The 14,873-nt window shown below is 31.6% G+C and overlaps 1 protein-coding gene across 3 annotated transcripts in view; it reads right to left on the reverse strand.

The window, feature by feature from the left end:
- ADAMTS6 (ADAM metallopeptidase with thrombospondin type 1 motif 6) overlaps positions 1-14,873 on the reverse strand; it is a 293,907-nt gene that overhangs the window by 116,576 nt on the left and 162,458 nt on the right. For all 3 annotated transcript variants that reach the window (XM_028123875.2, XM_028123874.2, XM_028123876.2), the window contains exons 10-11: positions 11,232-11,378; positions 2,985-3,126 (exon numbers count right to left, since the gene is read on the reverse strand). In XM_028123875.2, coding sequence (XP_027979676.1) covers positions 2,985-3,126; positions 11,232-11,378 — 289 coding nt within the window. The remainder of the gene's footprint in view (positions 1-2,984; positions 3,127-11,231; positions 11,379-14,873) is intronic.

Genomic DNA, 14,873 nt, shown 5'->3' on the forward strand with positions numbered 1-14,873 from the left:
TTATTAAGATATTTACTACATCTAATAGAAAATGGAAGTAAATTAGACCTTTTTAAATTTTTATTTTTACCTTGGGGTAGGTAAATCACATTCTGTATTTTAGTTTCACCATCTATAAAATATTAATAGGTAATTACAATTTTTATCAAAGTTAGTCTGAAGTATCTCAGAAAAAGGTACAACATAAATACCACAAACCATACATCATTTATAAATTACTATATTATACAACTATCTTACTCTGTATACTGTTTTGTTCTTTGCATTTATAACCATTACCATCTCCTCACTACTTCTATTGGAATTTAGGAATACCTGGAAAACATAAATGGATGATATACAAGGATAACGGTAGAAAATGCTTCCTGAAGTTGAATAAAAATTAAAAATTTTCATGTAAATTCCCCAATATAACTGACATGTATATTGATGAGCCTACTCACAAAGAATTCCAGCAAGATTTTTTGTAACTGCAGATAAAATCACTGGGAACCCCATCAATGACCACATGATAACCAAAGTGGAAGAGATAGCAAGTTGATCACTGCTGCAGCAATGTATCATCTTTAGTTGTTTAAAATCTTCCCTGGCATCATTAGAGATGTGCTTGTTGAAAGAGGGATCACTTCCTGATGTTCCAACACCAGAAGTATCCCCTCACTAAAAGGCTACCGTGCTCTTCTAAGCCTCCAGTGCTTGTGTTCAGTGACAGCTAGCTATAATCATGGCTGGTCTGCTTTCCCTTCAGCTACTATCTGAAGTATGACCTGTTTACCTGAACGGACTCCTACTGTCAAAGCCACTACTGTTTTCTAAAGTAGTATTTAGAATCATTTAAAACCTTAGCAATTCACCAGATAAAACATGATGTGTCTTTGGGTGCTGTCAATTGTGTAAAACCAATTTTTCAGGCACAAGCTTAAGAGGTGGGAGTGACTGTAAAGAATCTATTATGCGAAAAAAAAAGAATCTATTTTGACTCAAGAAACTTTGATAGTAATATATAGCACTTTATAAAAAGGTAGCATAAGCATTTTCATATAGTACATGAGTCTAAGAAAACCATTTTGCTGCAAATCAAAGTGAAAAGATTAATGACAAAATATGTGAAATTGTATAGGATTGTAAGATGCTAATGTCTCTCCCCAAGTTTTCCAAATTTTATTTTATATCTATTAAAAAAGCTTTATAAACACAACACATAAAGAAATAGAATCTAAAAGCTAGATATAAGAGGGCACCTGGTTGCCTCAGTCAGCTAAGCATCTGACTAAAGCTCAGGTCATGATCTCAGGGTCCTGGGATAGAGCCCCCCCTTGGGCTCCCTGCTCAGCAGGGAGTCTGCTTCTTCCTCTGTCCCTCCCCCTGCTTGTGCTCTTTCTGTCTCTCTCTCTCTCAAATAAGTTAAAAAAAACTTTATTAAAAAAAGCTAAATATAAGGAACATAAACTGAAAATACACAATTTTGCAATTACTATTTATCCTACTTCACTTCAGATCAACTAGTCCGAAATAAATGAGATATAACAGGTAGAGAGATAGGACAATCAGGTGAAAATTTTTATTAATTACTGAAGAAAGAAAAGATGCATCCGTAGATCCTGTAAAACTGATAATATAAATTATGTAATATGAAAATACATAGATGCAATTAAAACTCAATTTCCAATTAAAAAAACCTAAAATGTAGATTAACCATTTCACTTCCTAATAAAGAAATGAGATCACAGATAAGAACAACAGAAAATCTGTAATCTCATTTGATCTTGGATTTCAACCTACTAAGCTACAAGTATATAAAAAGACCATAATTGAAATTTGATCAACATTTTCTGTAGGAAAAAGCAACCCAAGAAAAAAAGAAACTAAAATCTTTAGAAATAATAACAGAAGACTCTATCTGAGAGACAAGAAAGACCAAAGTTTTACTCAAGGCTTTAGATATTTAGATAGTTGCACACAATCTTTAAATCTGTTGCACAAAATGTGCTACCAAAGCCTACCATGAATAATAATATATTTGTCACCCAAGGGATACTTTAAAAAATCACTTTCCTTTGTACTGTACCAAGGGGAATAACTGGTACAGTACCATGTGTATACTGTTTAGTATTATCTATCTTAAGACTGAATTCCTTTTTTTGTTATTATTTTTAAAAAGGGATTTTAAACACTATTTGCATAAAAACAGAAACCAAGCCTTTAAACTTATGTTTTAAACCTGAATTTTTCTTACAACTTGTCATTTAAAAATCCTATTTTCATTCAGCATGTTTACACTGTGTACCTGCTACGAACATGTCTCTATACTAAACACTGATATCTTTCTCAATGAAACTTTAAATTATTTATATATATAATATTATTTATTTGATTTTAATTTATACTTTCTAGTACTGAGTCATTTCAAGTTGCTTCATCCACAGCCCACTTTTTTAGGCACACATGAAGGGTCAATTATGAAACCTACATTTTTTTCCACAGGAATTTTCCTTGTTTTTCTATTTGGGTTAATGTCATCTTGTCCCCACTCAGTTGTTGTGTTAGAATGTGGGCAGTGAATGAAGCAACTTGAAATGACTCAGTACTAAAAAGTATAAATTAAAATAAAGGCTCCGAACCAATGTGAAAATTCCCTTAAACCCAATTATTAGAGTATCAGAAAAGGCTGGGAGAGGGTAGTTTTCAAAAGCATAACATTTCAAAAGTTGACATTATAAACTCAGGACTTAAAAAAGAAATAAATTAGAAATTATTAAAATTCTACTTGTATTCCTCACAAGACATTTGAAACTTGAGATTACTCAAGTATTTAGAAATAGATATTAGACAAATGGTATCAGAAAAAAGGCAGTGTGCCAAAGGCCATATTTAAATGAATGATGTTATCAAAGGTAAACTGCACTCAGTAAAAATCTAACTTAATATTTGTGTCATGAAAGAACACATATAAATGACTAAACATAAGGATTAAGACTTCTTACCCCATATTTACATTGGCGGGATGTTGCTCCATATTGGAAACGGCATTGCTCATCAGCATCATACACCTGACCTGGGGCCACAGCTGGATAAAGAAAGTCACGCTTGGGAGGCTCATTATCAAGGCAAGTACCACGGCCTGAACTGTTCAACATAAAGGATCAAAGGAAATTAGGTACACTATGGACTATTTCCATCACAATTATGAAACCATGTGTTGAATTCTTTGTTTTAATAACTTAATGCATGAAAAGCAATAATCTCTACCAATAAATGGTCATATAGCAAAACAGAATAACTTTACTGAAATGTGAATAAGAGCTCCAATTGTTTTTTCCAGCACCAAGACACAATAAAAGCATCTCAGACAACAATCTGAAAATGTCATGTTGGCCTTAAAACACCGATTTAAACTAATTTCTGAAGGAATCAAAACAGAATTTCATATTACTCTAAGCTTCTTGTTTGTTTTCCATGAAAATATAACCACATCTGGTAGTAGAATTAAAAACATAAAATGTGGAAAATTAAAAAAAAAAAACCACCACCACCATGGTTGTAATTCTTAAAAGACCTAATCTATATACTCCTCTAACTTGGGCAGAACAATAGATGCTGTAGTAAGACATGTCCAAAGGTTCTTGAAATATTTCACTAATAAATGGGCAGAATGACAAATGAGGCCAAGATCCAAAGTTCTCTCAAGTATATTAGAAGTGTTTAGTCTCTCAAAAATTTCATATTTCATCTAGGGTCATCAGAGTTGGAAAAGAGAATGTTCTCCTCTCTGCAATTTCTGCTTTTCAAAGTATGCTTGCACTCAAACATAATATTTTAATTCAGTGGAACAAATAACATAAAGATCGCCAAAAGCCAGACAGAATACCTTAGTTTAAAGAGCTTTATACTTTGCTAAATATAATTGTTCATTTTTTTAGTCAGTGTGCATAAAATAGGACAGATGCTTTTTTACTTTCATTTCACATGTGAGTAACTTAGAATTTTTAAAGAATTCCTATGCCAACATTTAAAAATTTTTTCCAACATTCCTGTCAATTGTGCCAGCACTTGTGTTTTTTTTTCCAAATCTTTTCCATCCACTTTGCCAAAGGAAAATAATTTCACAAGTAGAAGTTCCTCAACTATTATTTAGGACGGTACAAATTTTCATTTATAGATAAGTAAGAAAGAGCCATGCATAATAATGAGTTTCATATTCACTTATTATTTTGTCGTATTTCTTAAAATGTAAAAGTTAATTTGCTATATAAAAATGTGTATTTGCACAGCAGCAAATTAATACATTTTTAAAAATTGAACCATACTACTCATAAGGTGCTAGATCAAAAACTCACGGGGCAGAACACTGTCTTCTTTACACCCTTTCATTTACGCCCCTCTTGATTGGTTTTTCACCAATAAAAATATTTAGATGGAATAATAAATGTGTTACTAATATAAATGAGTTTATTATTGGCTATTATAATCATTTCGCTTGTCACTGTTGAAGGTATTTAACAGAAAACACCTTTTTTTACCCAGCTATCCAGTTTTCACGACAGAACGCTTTTTACTTCCTATTTATTTACTTTTAAAAATTTACATGCACCTCAGTAAGAGAAACTCTTTCCAGATGAACTTTTAAAATAGCAAGCTCTTTTTATTTTATTACATAAAATATCTTTAATCTACATAGATATGCAAATTTTAGGCAAATGCAATTCTACCAGTAAATTCAAAATTTTATATTAAGATTAATGATAGAGGTCAAATGTGAAAAGTATACAGAAAGAAGACAATTTTGATAAAATGTAATATTCATGAAATAAATCAATTAGCAGTTTAATCCCATAATTTTTCTTCCAAAATATGAGTTTCATCTCCACCTACAACAAAATTATAGAAGTCTTTATGAAAGGATTGAAATATGTAAAAAAAAATCAAGTTAAGTACTACTATAAATCAATGGGAAAAATTCAAGTACAGGGTCCCATAGGCAAAAATATTTGCCGATAGCATAACAAAGCAAGTATATGATATAGTCACCTAAGTAGTGTTAACTCAAAAATCTATTAAAAACTATTATACATAATAACTTGCTGATATAGAAAATTAACCAAAAACCTAGAGGAAGTACTATATGGACCCCCCCAAAAGAGGTTAAGAATAGATACCCTGGGGAAAAATTCTTTTCTGATAGCAAACTGAAATTTGGCTTAATCCAGAATAAAGAAAGAATAATTGCTTCATCTAAAGTTCTTGTTCCCAGGTATTGATGAGTTCTAATCATGGTTCATGTTCTTTGAAAAATACCCAATCCAACAACCATTGGAAGGGCCTCTAGACAATAAGGCATGCACTGTGGTCACCTGTGGACAAAGTCTTCTGATAAGGTTTATTCCAAAAGTGGATTTTTGTTTCAATTTTTTCTAAGTATTTACTGCTTTGTATTAATGTAGAATTAAATATCTAGATAAGCCTTATTCTCCTTTTCTGTATATTTTCACAGAAGAATAAAACACTGTATGAAATAAAATAGAAACAAAAAATAGATCTTTATTAAAATGGACGTGTATTTAGGAATATGGCATCAACAAAGGCCTTTTGAAATGGGTTTGGCGATAGTATTGTACAAACCACTAATGCTTACATGTCAAATGTCTTACCTATTATCGGCTCTGGGAAAACAAGGGTAGGGATATGATTTAAATTGTTTCTACATTTTGGGTAGAAAATGTACTATATATTTTTCTTCTACTAACCATGTTTGATATGTATAGTAAAACCTGGATGAAACTATTTGGAGGGTGTGGCAGTTTTCATATTTTAATTCTTAACTGGAAGTTAAGTGACACAAATATTTTTTGCATAATGTTACTAAAATTTCCTGATACTTTCAAGTACGTTAAATCTCTAGATCATAATTATTTTAATTAACTCTTAGAAAATAATAATTCTGGATATTTCCATGCCTCTGAGTCATCAACTGCCATTATGAAATACCACAGATGTAAGTATATAAGGTAGAGGACATGGATCTGAGAGATGTATATTTAACCCTAGAAGTGTTTTTTTCCTCTTAGAAAATTCCCAAGAGCTCAACCCTAATCACACCCCTCACTTTCTCCAGAAGAAGTAACTAATATTATGACTTTTAATATAATTATTTCCATGCTTTTTTTTAGTAATTATTCATCTCTCAATTATGAATCTGCCTATTTTTAGACTACATAAAAGGAGTCATACCGTAGGTTTTCTTTTGTGACTTTATTCTTTCGTTCAATATTATGAATGTGAGAAACATCCATGTTGATATGTATAGCTGTAGTCTGTTCATTAATATCGTTAATATTCCATTTAAGACTATGGCACAATTATTTATCCATTCTTCTATTAACAAACATTTGCATTATCCTTAATTTCTGAAAATTGCAAAGTATGCTGATATGAACATTTTTGTATAGGTCTCCTGGTACAAATATTTTTTCGTTTCTCAACATTATTAGATGAGTTATTCTCTTATATTTTGTAATTGCATCCATTTAACAAAAGGGAGATATGAGTAATTGTTATTAAATCTAGGGTTCTAGCTAATTAATATAACCATACAATTCTTCTGATGCTGAGTCTAGTGTTATTTATGCTACTCTTATCAAAATAATAATAGTAGTGGTGTTATATATAAATCTTCCTGATTTTTCTCATCAAATGGCACTTTTAAGCATAGATGGTCTGTGCTTTGGTCATATGCAAATTTTTCCACTCAGAAAACAGAAACCTTACTCTAATAAATTAAATGAAGAGCACTGTTAGCTTCCATCTATGAGATACTATTATAACTTATTGTTATTAAGTAGTGATATACTTGTCCCGAGCAAAACTATATACATAAAAAGTAGAACTCTATTTCCATAGCAGCATACATTTCACTACTAAGAGCCCAATCTTTATTAATATCTACAGCAATAAAGATGATAATAGACTCTACTTTTGCTTATGCATCTAAGACAGAAAAAATGTGTATTAGCTTGAGAACATGCTTTTTCCTAGATTATGAAATTCTTAGTAAATCAAAGTATATTTACATTTCCAGAAATCTTTGCAGCATGATAGCAAAATCATATTTCATGTATTCTACCTCTAATTTAGAGAAGTCTTATTTACATAGTTTGAAAATTAGCCTTAAAATGGGAACATGAGCCAGAGTTGAATCTTCAGCTAACATTTACAGATCCCTATGTAAAATATGCACCCTTGGCTTTGTTTCCAGAACACATGAGCACATTTTCCTAATTGCAGTTTTAGATTTTTTACTTAAACAATTATACTATAAAGTATAGACCTTCAGCCTACAACACAGTGGGTCAATCTAAAAAATAAATCTTTCTATATAACCCTATACATATCTTAACAGTCTTTTAACAACAACAACAAAAAGTTAAAATTTAATGCCAACTCCTATTTTTTGCCACAAAACTGTGCTCATACACCTAAATCAAACAAAAATAAATTAGACTGTATTATCTATGGCAAGTCAAGTGTCTTACCTACTAGGTTATTGTAAACTGCTTTATCAGTCTTCACAAAACAATAACTACCTTCTAAAATGAGTTCCTCTAAGTCAGACCTTTCTCTCTTGCCCTCTGTATGACTGGGATGCTTGAAGAGAACTGAATTTGAGGCTTCCAACAAACACCGTACTGCTAATGATTTACTCCACTATGCTCTCTTCTCCATGTGTAATTATGACTTATCAAAGATTTTTATGAGTTAGGGCAAAGTCCCCAAAATATGCCTGATAAATGGAAGGAGGAGAAACCTGTTTTGCTGTTTCTTGGGCTCCATATAAAAAGAGGGCCCATCTATGAAACTCATTTCCATTTAAATTTGACCTTCAAAGTTAATTGCTATAGAGGAAATGTGAGTGTCTTAGTTATCCTGTTCATCTTATATCACTTTCCTTGTAGCTCTTTCTTTCTAGTTCATCTTCTGCCATAATATTGCCTTTCTTTTATTCAGCTTCCATCCTTTCTGTGAAAATGTCTAGTCTGTATTTAATTTGGAGCTGTAGGAAATTTTGCTATGGATCTCTGACAGTTCAAACAATTTAACAGACTTTAATTTAAATAGAGAAAGAGTTGATTCACAGAGGCTCCAGAATTTTTTGAAAACTATATGAAATTACTCTGTACTACCACTAAGTGGTGGAAAATGTATGAAAAACTGGCCTAAACTACTTCTGGCTGCCTTCCACTGCCTGGTAAATTAGCCCATAGTCATCAATGAGTGTGAGCCATAATACCAGGTTCATCTTTCTCTATTTTCTAAATAAATAAGTAAATAAGTCCCGCAGGCAGATAGGAAGGACACTACCTGCAAAGCCGTCGTCGAAAACATCAGAAGCTGGCATAACACGTCCATTTTAACGGAAATGGGTTCTTTATTATTTAATCAGGACGGCTTCTGGGCGATTCATGAACCACTTATTGAATCACCGAGTTTAAGAAATCTGAAAAAAAATATTGGGAGTTGGTAAAACACCATCTCCTGATTGATCAATAGCACCTAGTGTTTCAGAAAGACACGAGAGACTTTACTCTATTGGCATTTAAAGGCCATGGAATTGTTTTCAGTTGAACATAGTGAATAGTGAATCTCTGTAAATAATAGAAAGCTCATTGTTAGAATCCACCATCATCTTGGGCCTATACAGTCACTAAGTAAAGAAAGGTATGCATTTTGTTGGCTGGGTTGTAGTTCCTAAACAATTCATCTTTCAAGATTTCTTTTTCTTGAGAAGAGAAACTAAAATAAAATGTTAGGAGTCTTTTTGAGCCAACTATAAAACATAAATGTAACCTCACTCCCTGATCAAAATATCACTGGATTTTTAAAAATATCACACATAGCTGTTAAAGCAATTAAGCCAACTGTATTAATAAAAAGGAACAAAGAAAATCAAGAAAGTTACTATTATGTCTTTGTGCTCCAGTGAACTGACCTTTTTAAAGGGTGCTGTGTTTAAAAAACCTTATTGCTTGGTCAGATTATAATCAGAGTTGTTTAGTTTATTATTAAAAAGGGGAAAAAAGCCAACTTTCCCCAAATCTCTACCCATTGTCTTTCATATCTACCTTTTACTAATGGCTTTTACTGTGTGAGCATTCCCATGAGGATGCACAGCAGAATTTTTTTTTTTACAACAGAAATATTTTTATAAAATACAGGATAAATAAGCCCTTTAGAACCCTGTCAACACTAATCACGCTTACATACAAAATGCAGAGGCAATAAGGCTTAAATAATGCTTTTTGGATTAATTCTTTTAATTAATTCAGTGGAACACTTTATTGCAACTAGTAATAATTTTACATCTCTCACCAAATCTGTGGTGGTTTCTTAACAGTAATTAGTAATTTAGGGATTCCCTTTCCAAGTATTTTAACAGCCTTAATATAGTTTCATCAAGGCAGGGTCTGGCAAGACCTCAAAACTGGTCCTTGTATTAAGTATACAAAGATGGTCCTAGCAAATAGGCTGGGCAAAATAAACAGATAAGGGAGAAAGAAAATTGGTACTTGAAAAAAAAAAAAAACATAAGGAGAGAAGACTTCAAAAATGCACAGGCATACTGAGCATATTATACAGTTTGTCCTTCTGGTGATAGACACTAAGATTCCATTATAAAAACATGAGCCAAGTCAAAGGAGAAATTCCAGATCTGGCTTGATTTCTGGAGAAAGCAGATCTTCAACAATGTTTAAAATTTAGGTAATATGATCTCATTAAAAACATCTTGGAAAATGATAATGCTAGGGCTTTGTGTTAAAAACCACCAAAAGATGTCAAACAAACTTTCTGTCGTCTATCTTTATAGCCTTCAACCCAGTTTTGGCATGAGGTAAAGTACAGTGTTATAATTACCTATTACTAACATTAAAAATTTTTAGGTTATGGCATAATTATTCTGAGGAACTACCTTCTGATATGAATTTCCAATTCCTTCTATTTCATTATTACATTAATTAATTTAAAAAAGGCCATTTTAAACATTTATCTTTTGATCTCTGATTGATGAAATCGTTGTGCTAGGTGATTTAAAATCTCTTGTTTGGGGTTTTAAAAAAATACATAATTTTAAGTTTTCAGAAGTTTCAGCTATTAGCAGATATGAGCCAAACATTAATAAATAATATTACCTTATATAACCTATCTGAATTTTGAAAGTTTTAGACCATTGTCATATAAATGTGAACTCTGAACAGTTTTTAAAAAGAATTTCTGTAGTTCACATGTGCTTTTTCTATGATTCACTTTTTCACAGAATATTTAATCTCTCCTCCCCCCCCAAAAAATGGCACAAAACAGCTGAAAGTAATGATAGAGCAATAAGGTTTAAAGCCTCGATATTATTTAAAATAATATCTATCACTTAATGAATGTCTACTGTGTTTCATATACATTATAACATTGTACATAATTATATATATACAAAAACCTGAAGATGTATGTATTTAACATGTGAGGTCACTGAAGATTATGAAAGGTCAAGTAACATGCCCATGGTCACACAGTTAGAAAGTAAGACCTAAGTCTGTAAGTTTCTAAAGTCCAATCCTAAAGTCCTATGCAGGTGAGATGTGAAAGAATATCTGCTTTCATAAACATAGTTACACCTCAGCTAATTTATTTATTTCACATTTAAGTAACCAGACTCTTAGAATATATATTAAAAGATCAGCAAAGAAGTTCTCAAACTGCAGAAAAGATGAGTCACATAATAAATTTTCAAAGACAAATTTTCATTTTCTCATTTTCATTTGCTGGGTGTTTGGTTTTTTGTTGTTGTTGTTTGTTACTATTAAATACTTCAGCATTCCTAAAAAAAAACTTAGTTTTTTCAACAACAAAATGAAATATATAATCACTGAATTAAAGTTTGGCCTATACACTATTAAGCTGTGTAAATCTAAATTCTCTCTGACATTGTTTCCCATTTATTGAACATTTCTGACACTCACATCATCAACCCCACTTATAGCCTTGCTCCAGATTCTTTAATCTACCAAGTTCTGCTTGAGTATGAAGGAAAAAATTTGCCACAACGATATATTAAAGTATTTTGGGAACAGCCTGAAATATCACCCTATAAAAGTTACTCATTATGCAGTTTGAAGCACTACATATTAGGCTTCTACCAATGGCTTACTTCTGGAGCAATTCATCATCACTCTCCAGAGATTACTTACTCTAGAAAGCTGGTGATATAGTCTCGACTGCAGGCAGACCAGGAAAAAGGATTGGTATTTGCAGTAATGTGAGCTGCCATAAGTTTTGCTGCTTCATGACCTTTCGTCCCACAAGAATTTCCAATTCCATCATGGTTCATACCAAAACTGTTTTAACAAGGAAGAAACATAAGAAACATAAAAGAAAGAAATAAAAAAAAATAAAACAAATGAACCCCAATATATCCTTTATTTCCTTATTTGATCATTTGTTAGCCTTATCAACATATAGCTTCCATCAAGATCCTCTAAGGAAATACAGGATTAAAGTTAAGGAGACTACAGAATAATTCTATGATGCAATTTATTTTTAAATCTCTTTAATTGATCATATACTTTCAAATATTAACTTACATGATACAATCTTTCCTTGAACAGATAAGGAATATATATTAATTCTCACTTTATAGGTATGAAAAACTGAGATTTAGCAAAGATAAATGACCTATTAAAGATCATACAGTTAGTAAGTGTTAGTAGAACCTGCCTGTTAACATCCTAGAGGTCATGCTACCTCACTATGCTGAATCTAAAAGAGAATTATAAAAATGTAGTTATAATCCATTGAGTTCTAGGTTAAAGGTCAAATACAAAAATCATTTTTCTTATTAATATAGATAAAAGAGAATTCAACACATATGCAATTTATGTTTGTATGTGTATGTGTGTTTTCAAAACACCTTTTGAAAAATCTTGATACATTTAAAGATTATGATTATAGAGTTTTTCTTTACCTCGGTTTCCCTTCATTATTCAAAGCTTGTCTTTGCCATTTCCCCCCGTGTCCTTGTCCATGTCCTAGCCATGCTTAGTGCTATTATTAATGTGATATAAAAACATATCTCAATGATAAATCATAAATTTTTTCTATAAATGATATGAATATGAATAAATTTTAGTCTTTCTCCACAGATAGACAAAAGCTTTCACTATTAGTGAAAAAATAAAGTTATGTGTCCATTGTGACATCCTAATAAATATACCATGATATGTGTTCAAGGAAATAAGTAATTTGTGTGATAAGAGTATAAAACAGATGAGGACAGTTGCTGGAGAAAAAATTGGAAAGGTACTTGAGAAGAGAGAATTACAATAAATGAAAGTAAATAATAATTTTGGCAGTGCAGAGACACTGAAGATTTCTGAGCAAGAGCAACTTAAGATTTCAGAGCAGGAGACTATGGAATTGATCTATATTTTAGACAGGTCATTATAGTAATTCTATGGTGGAGACATTGGAGTGGCAAGAGAATGGAGGCAGGGAAAGCAGATCATTACCAATTGAGAAATGATGTAGGTCTGAAAAGGGCACTGGATAGAGAGGTGGGATTATATTTGAGATATGTTTAGGAAGCTGAATGAATTGGTCTTCATAAGTACAATATAAAAGAGCCATAATAAAGATATATCATATGTGGGGCAAAGAGATGAAACTAGTAATTCACATGGAGGAACGAACATAAGCAAAGAAAGAGAAATATAGAAGAGTGTTTATCCAGAGCCCTAAATTAAAACACCAAGTAACCCACCAAAATGACCAAAAACTAAATACACCAGTATTTAGTCTTCTTATTTGACATCAACACACTGGAATCGGTCTCTTTGAATGATCTTCTAGGAACATGATGGTGGAGTTTACAGTTTATAGAATTAGATATAATTCTGTCAAAACAATCAGCTGCAGAGTTACATAGAAAGCTCTGTAATGTAAATTTATAATTCAATAAACAATATTCTATACTTCTCTCAAAGGCTGATGCTATCATGTGAATACTATTGATTCTTCTCAAATGATGATAGCTTTAAAAAAATTATTTCCTTTTAGCAGCAGCCTTATACATATGCCTGAGTCATATGAATTCAGACAGGTATAGGCAGACACAGATGGCTTTAAGAAAATTATTTTCAAGATCTTCAACTTCCTTATGTATTCTTTTCTAAAAAAAAAAAAGTCAAGCTTCTCCTTTTTAAATCTTATTTCTCCTACCTTATAAAAGAGAAACTTATCCTTTACTCATCTATAATTTTACAATGGTTCATTGCCTTGGGGTCTAAAAATGTGGGTGTCAAGAAGAGACAATCAGAATCATTTTGTATCAGTGTTGAGAAAGAGAATGATTTTAATGATTGAATGACATATGTAGTTTCTTGTTTTCATCAAGTTTACAAGAGAATAGAATCAAATGAATAGTCAATGGGTTGTTAAAATTTTTTTTGATGCTAGATCACCATTGGTTATGTTCTGACAAATAATTCAAAAGGAGTCCAAAGAACTGAGTGATATTTCTACAATGAACTCTTTTCATCTATTTATGTGAACAAATTTTCTCAGCATTCAAATCTATAAAAACAAAATCAAAGAGTTGAATTGATACTCAAATTCTGCCTCATTCTAGCAAGAGAGACAAATACAGCAATTGAAAAAATATAACTAAAGGCACATTTTCTATAAAACTTTATTTTTAGATTCTATTATTTACTAAAATATGTAAAATGCACATGCTTCTCTGATCAACAATTGGCTAACAATGACTGTAATGTAATGAATATGTAACCAGAGACAATTTTTCCCTTTATTATTACAGGAAATTTTGTAAATGTAATTGCAATTTATATACATTTTTGTGATAGAGATATGATATAATTAAAATACTTTGAAGTATAAAAATATATTTTTTAAAAATATATTAAGAAATACTAAAATATAGGGTGCCTGGGTGGCTCAGTTGGTTAAGAGACTGCCTTTGGCTCAGGTCATGATCCCGGAGTCCCGGGATCGAGTCCCACATCGGGCTCCCTACGCAGCAGGGAGTCTGCTTCTCCCTCTGACCCTCTTCCCTCTCATGCTCTCTCTCATTCTCTCTCTCAAATAAATAAATAAAATCTTTAAAAAAATAAAAAAAAGAAAAAAAAGAAATACTAAAATATACATCAGGATAGATTCTGGTTGGGAAAGAAAGACTAAACATATTGAGTTAAAAGAGGGAAAAAATAATGTAAATTTTGACTATAAAACAAGAACCTGTTCACATATTTTTTAAATGCATAATGAAAGTTACCAAGATGCTATGGCATTTAGATTCAATTGATATATTTAAAAGAGGCATACAAAATTTTATTTTTTTACATGCTAATATTTACAGTGCTCTAGAAATTGTATCCTTTGCAATTAAAAGGTTGAGACTGTGTCATTTGTGACAACATGGGTGGACTTAGAGGATATTATGCTAAGTGAAATAAGTCAGACTAAGAAAGACAAAAACCGTATGATTTCACTTATATGTGGAATCTAAAAAAAACAAATAAATAACAAACAAAAAGCAGAATCAGACCTATAAATACAAAGAACAAAGTGATGGTTGCCAAACGGGTAGGCATATGGGCAAAACAAGAGAAGGGGAGTGGGAAATACAGGCTTCCAGATATGGAATGAATAAATCAAGGGAACAAAAGGCACAGCATAGGGAATATACTCATACTGTAATAGAGTACGGTGTCAGATGGTAGCTATGCTTGAGTGAGCATAGCATAATGTAAGAACTTGTCAAATTACTATGTTGTACATCTGAAATTAATGTAACATTGTATGTCAACTATATTCGA

The sequence above is a fragment of the Eumetopias jubatus genome, unplaced genomic scaffold, assembly GCF_037043125.1.
Source record: "Eumetopias jubatus isolate StellerSeaLion01/CBP00866 unplaced genomic scaffold, mEumJub1_p1.0 scaffold_5, whole genome shotgun sequence".
Classification (NCBI taxonomy): domain Eukaryota; kingdom Metazoa; phylum Chordata; class Mammalia; order Carnivora; family Otariidae; genus Eumetopias; species Eumetopias jubatus.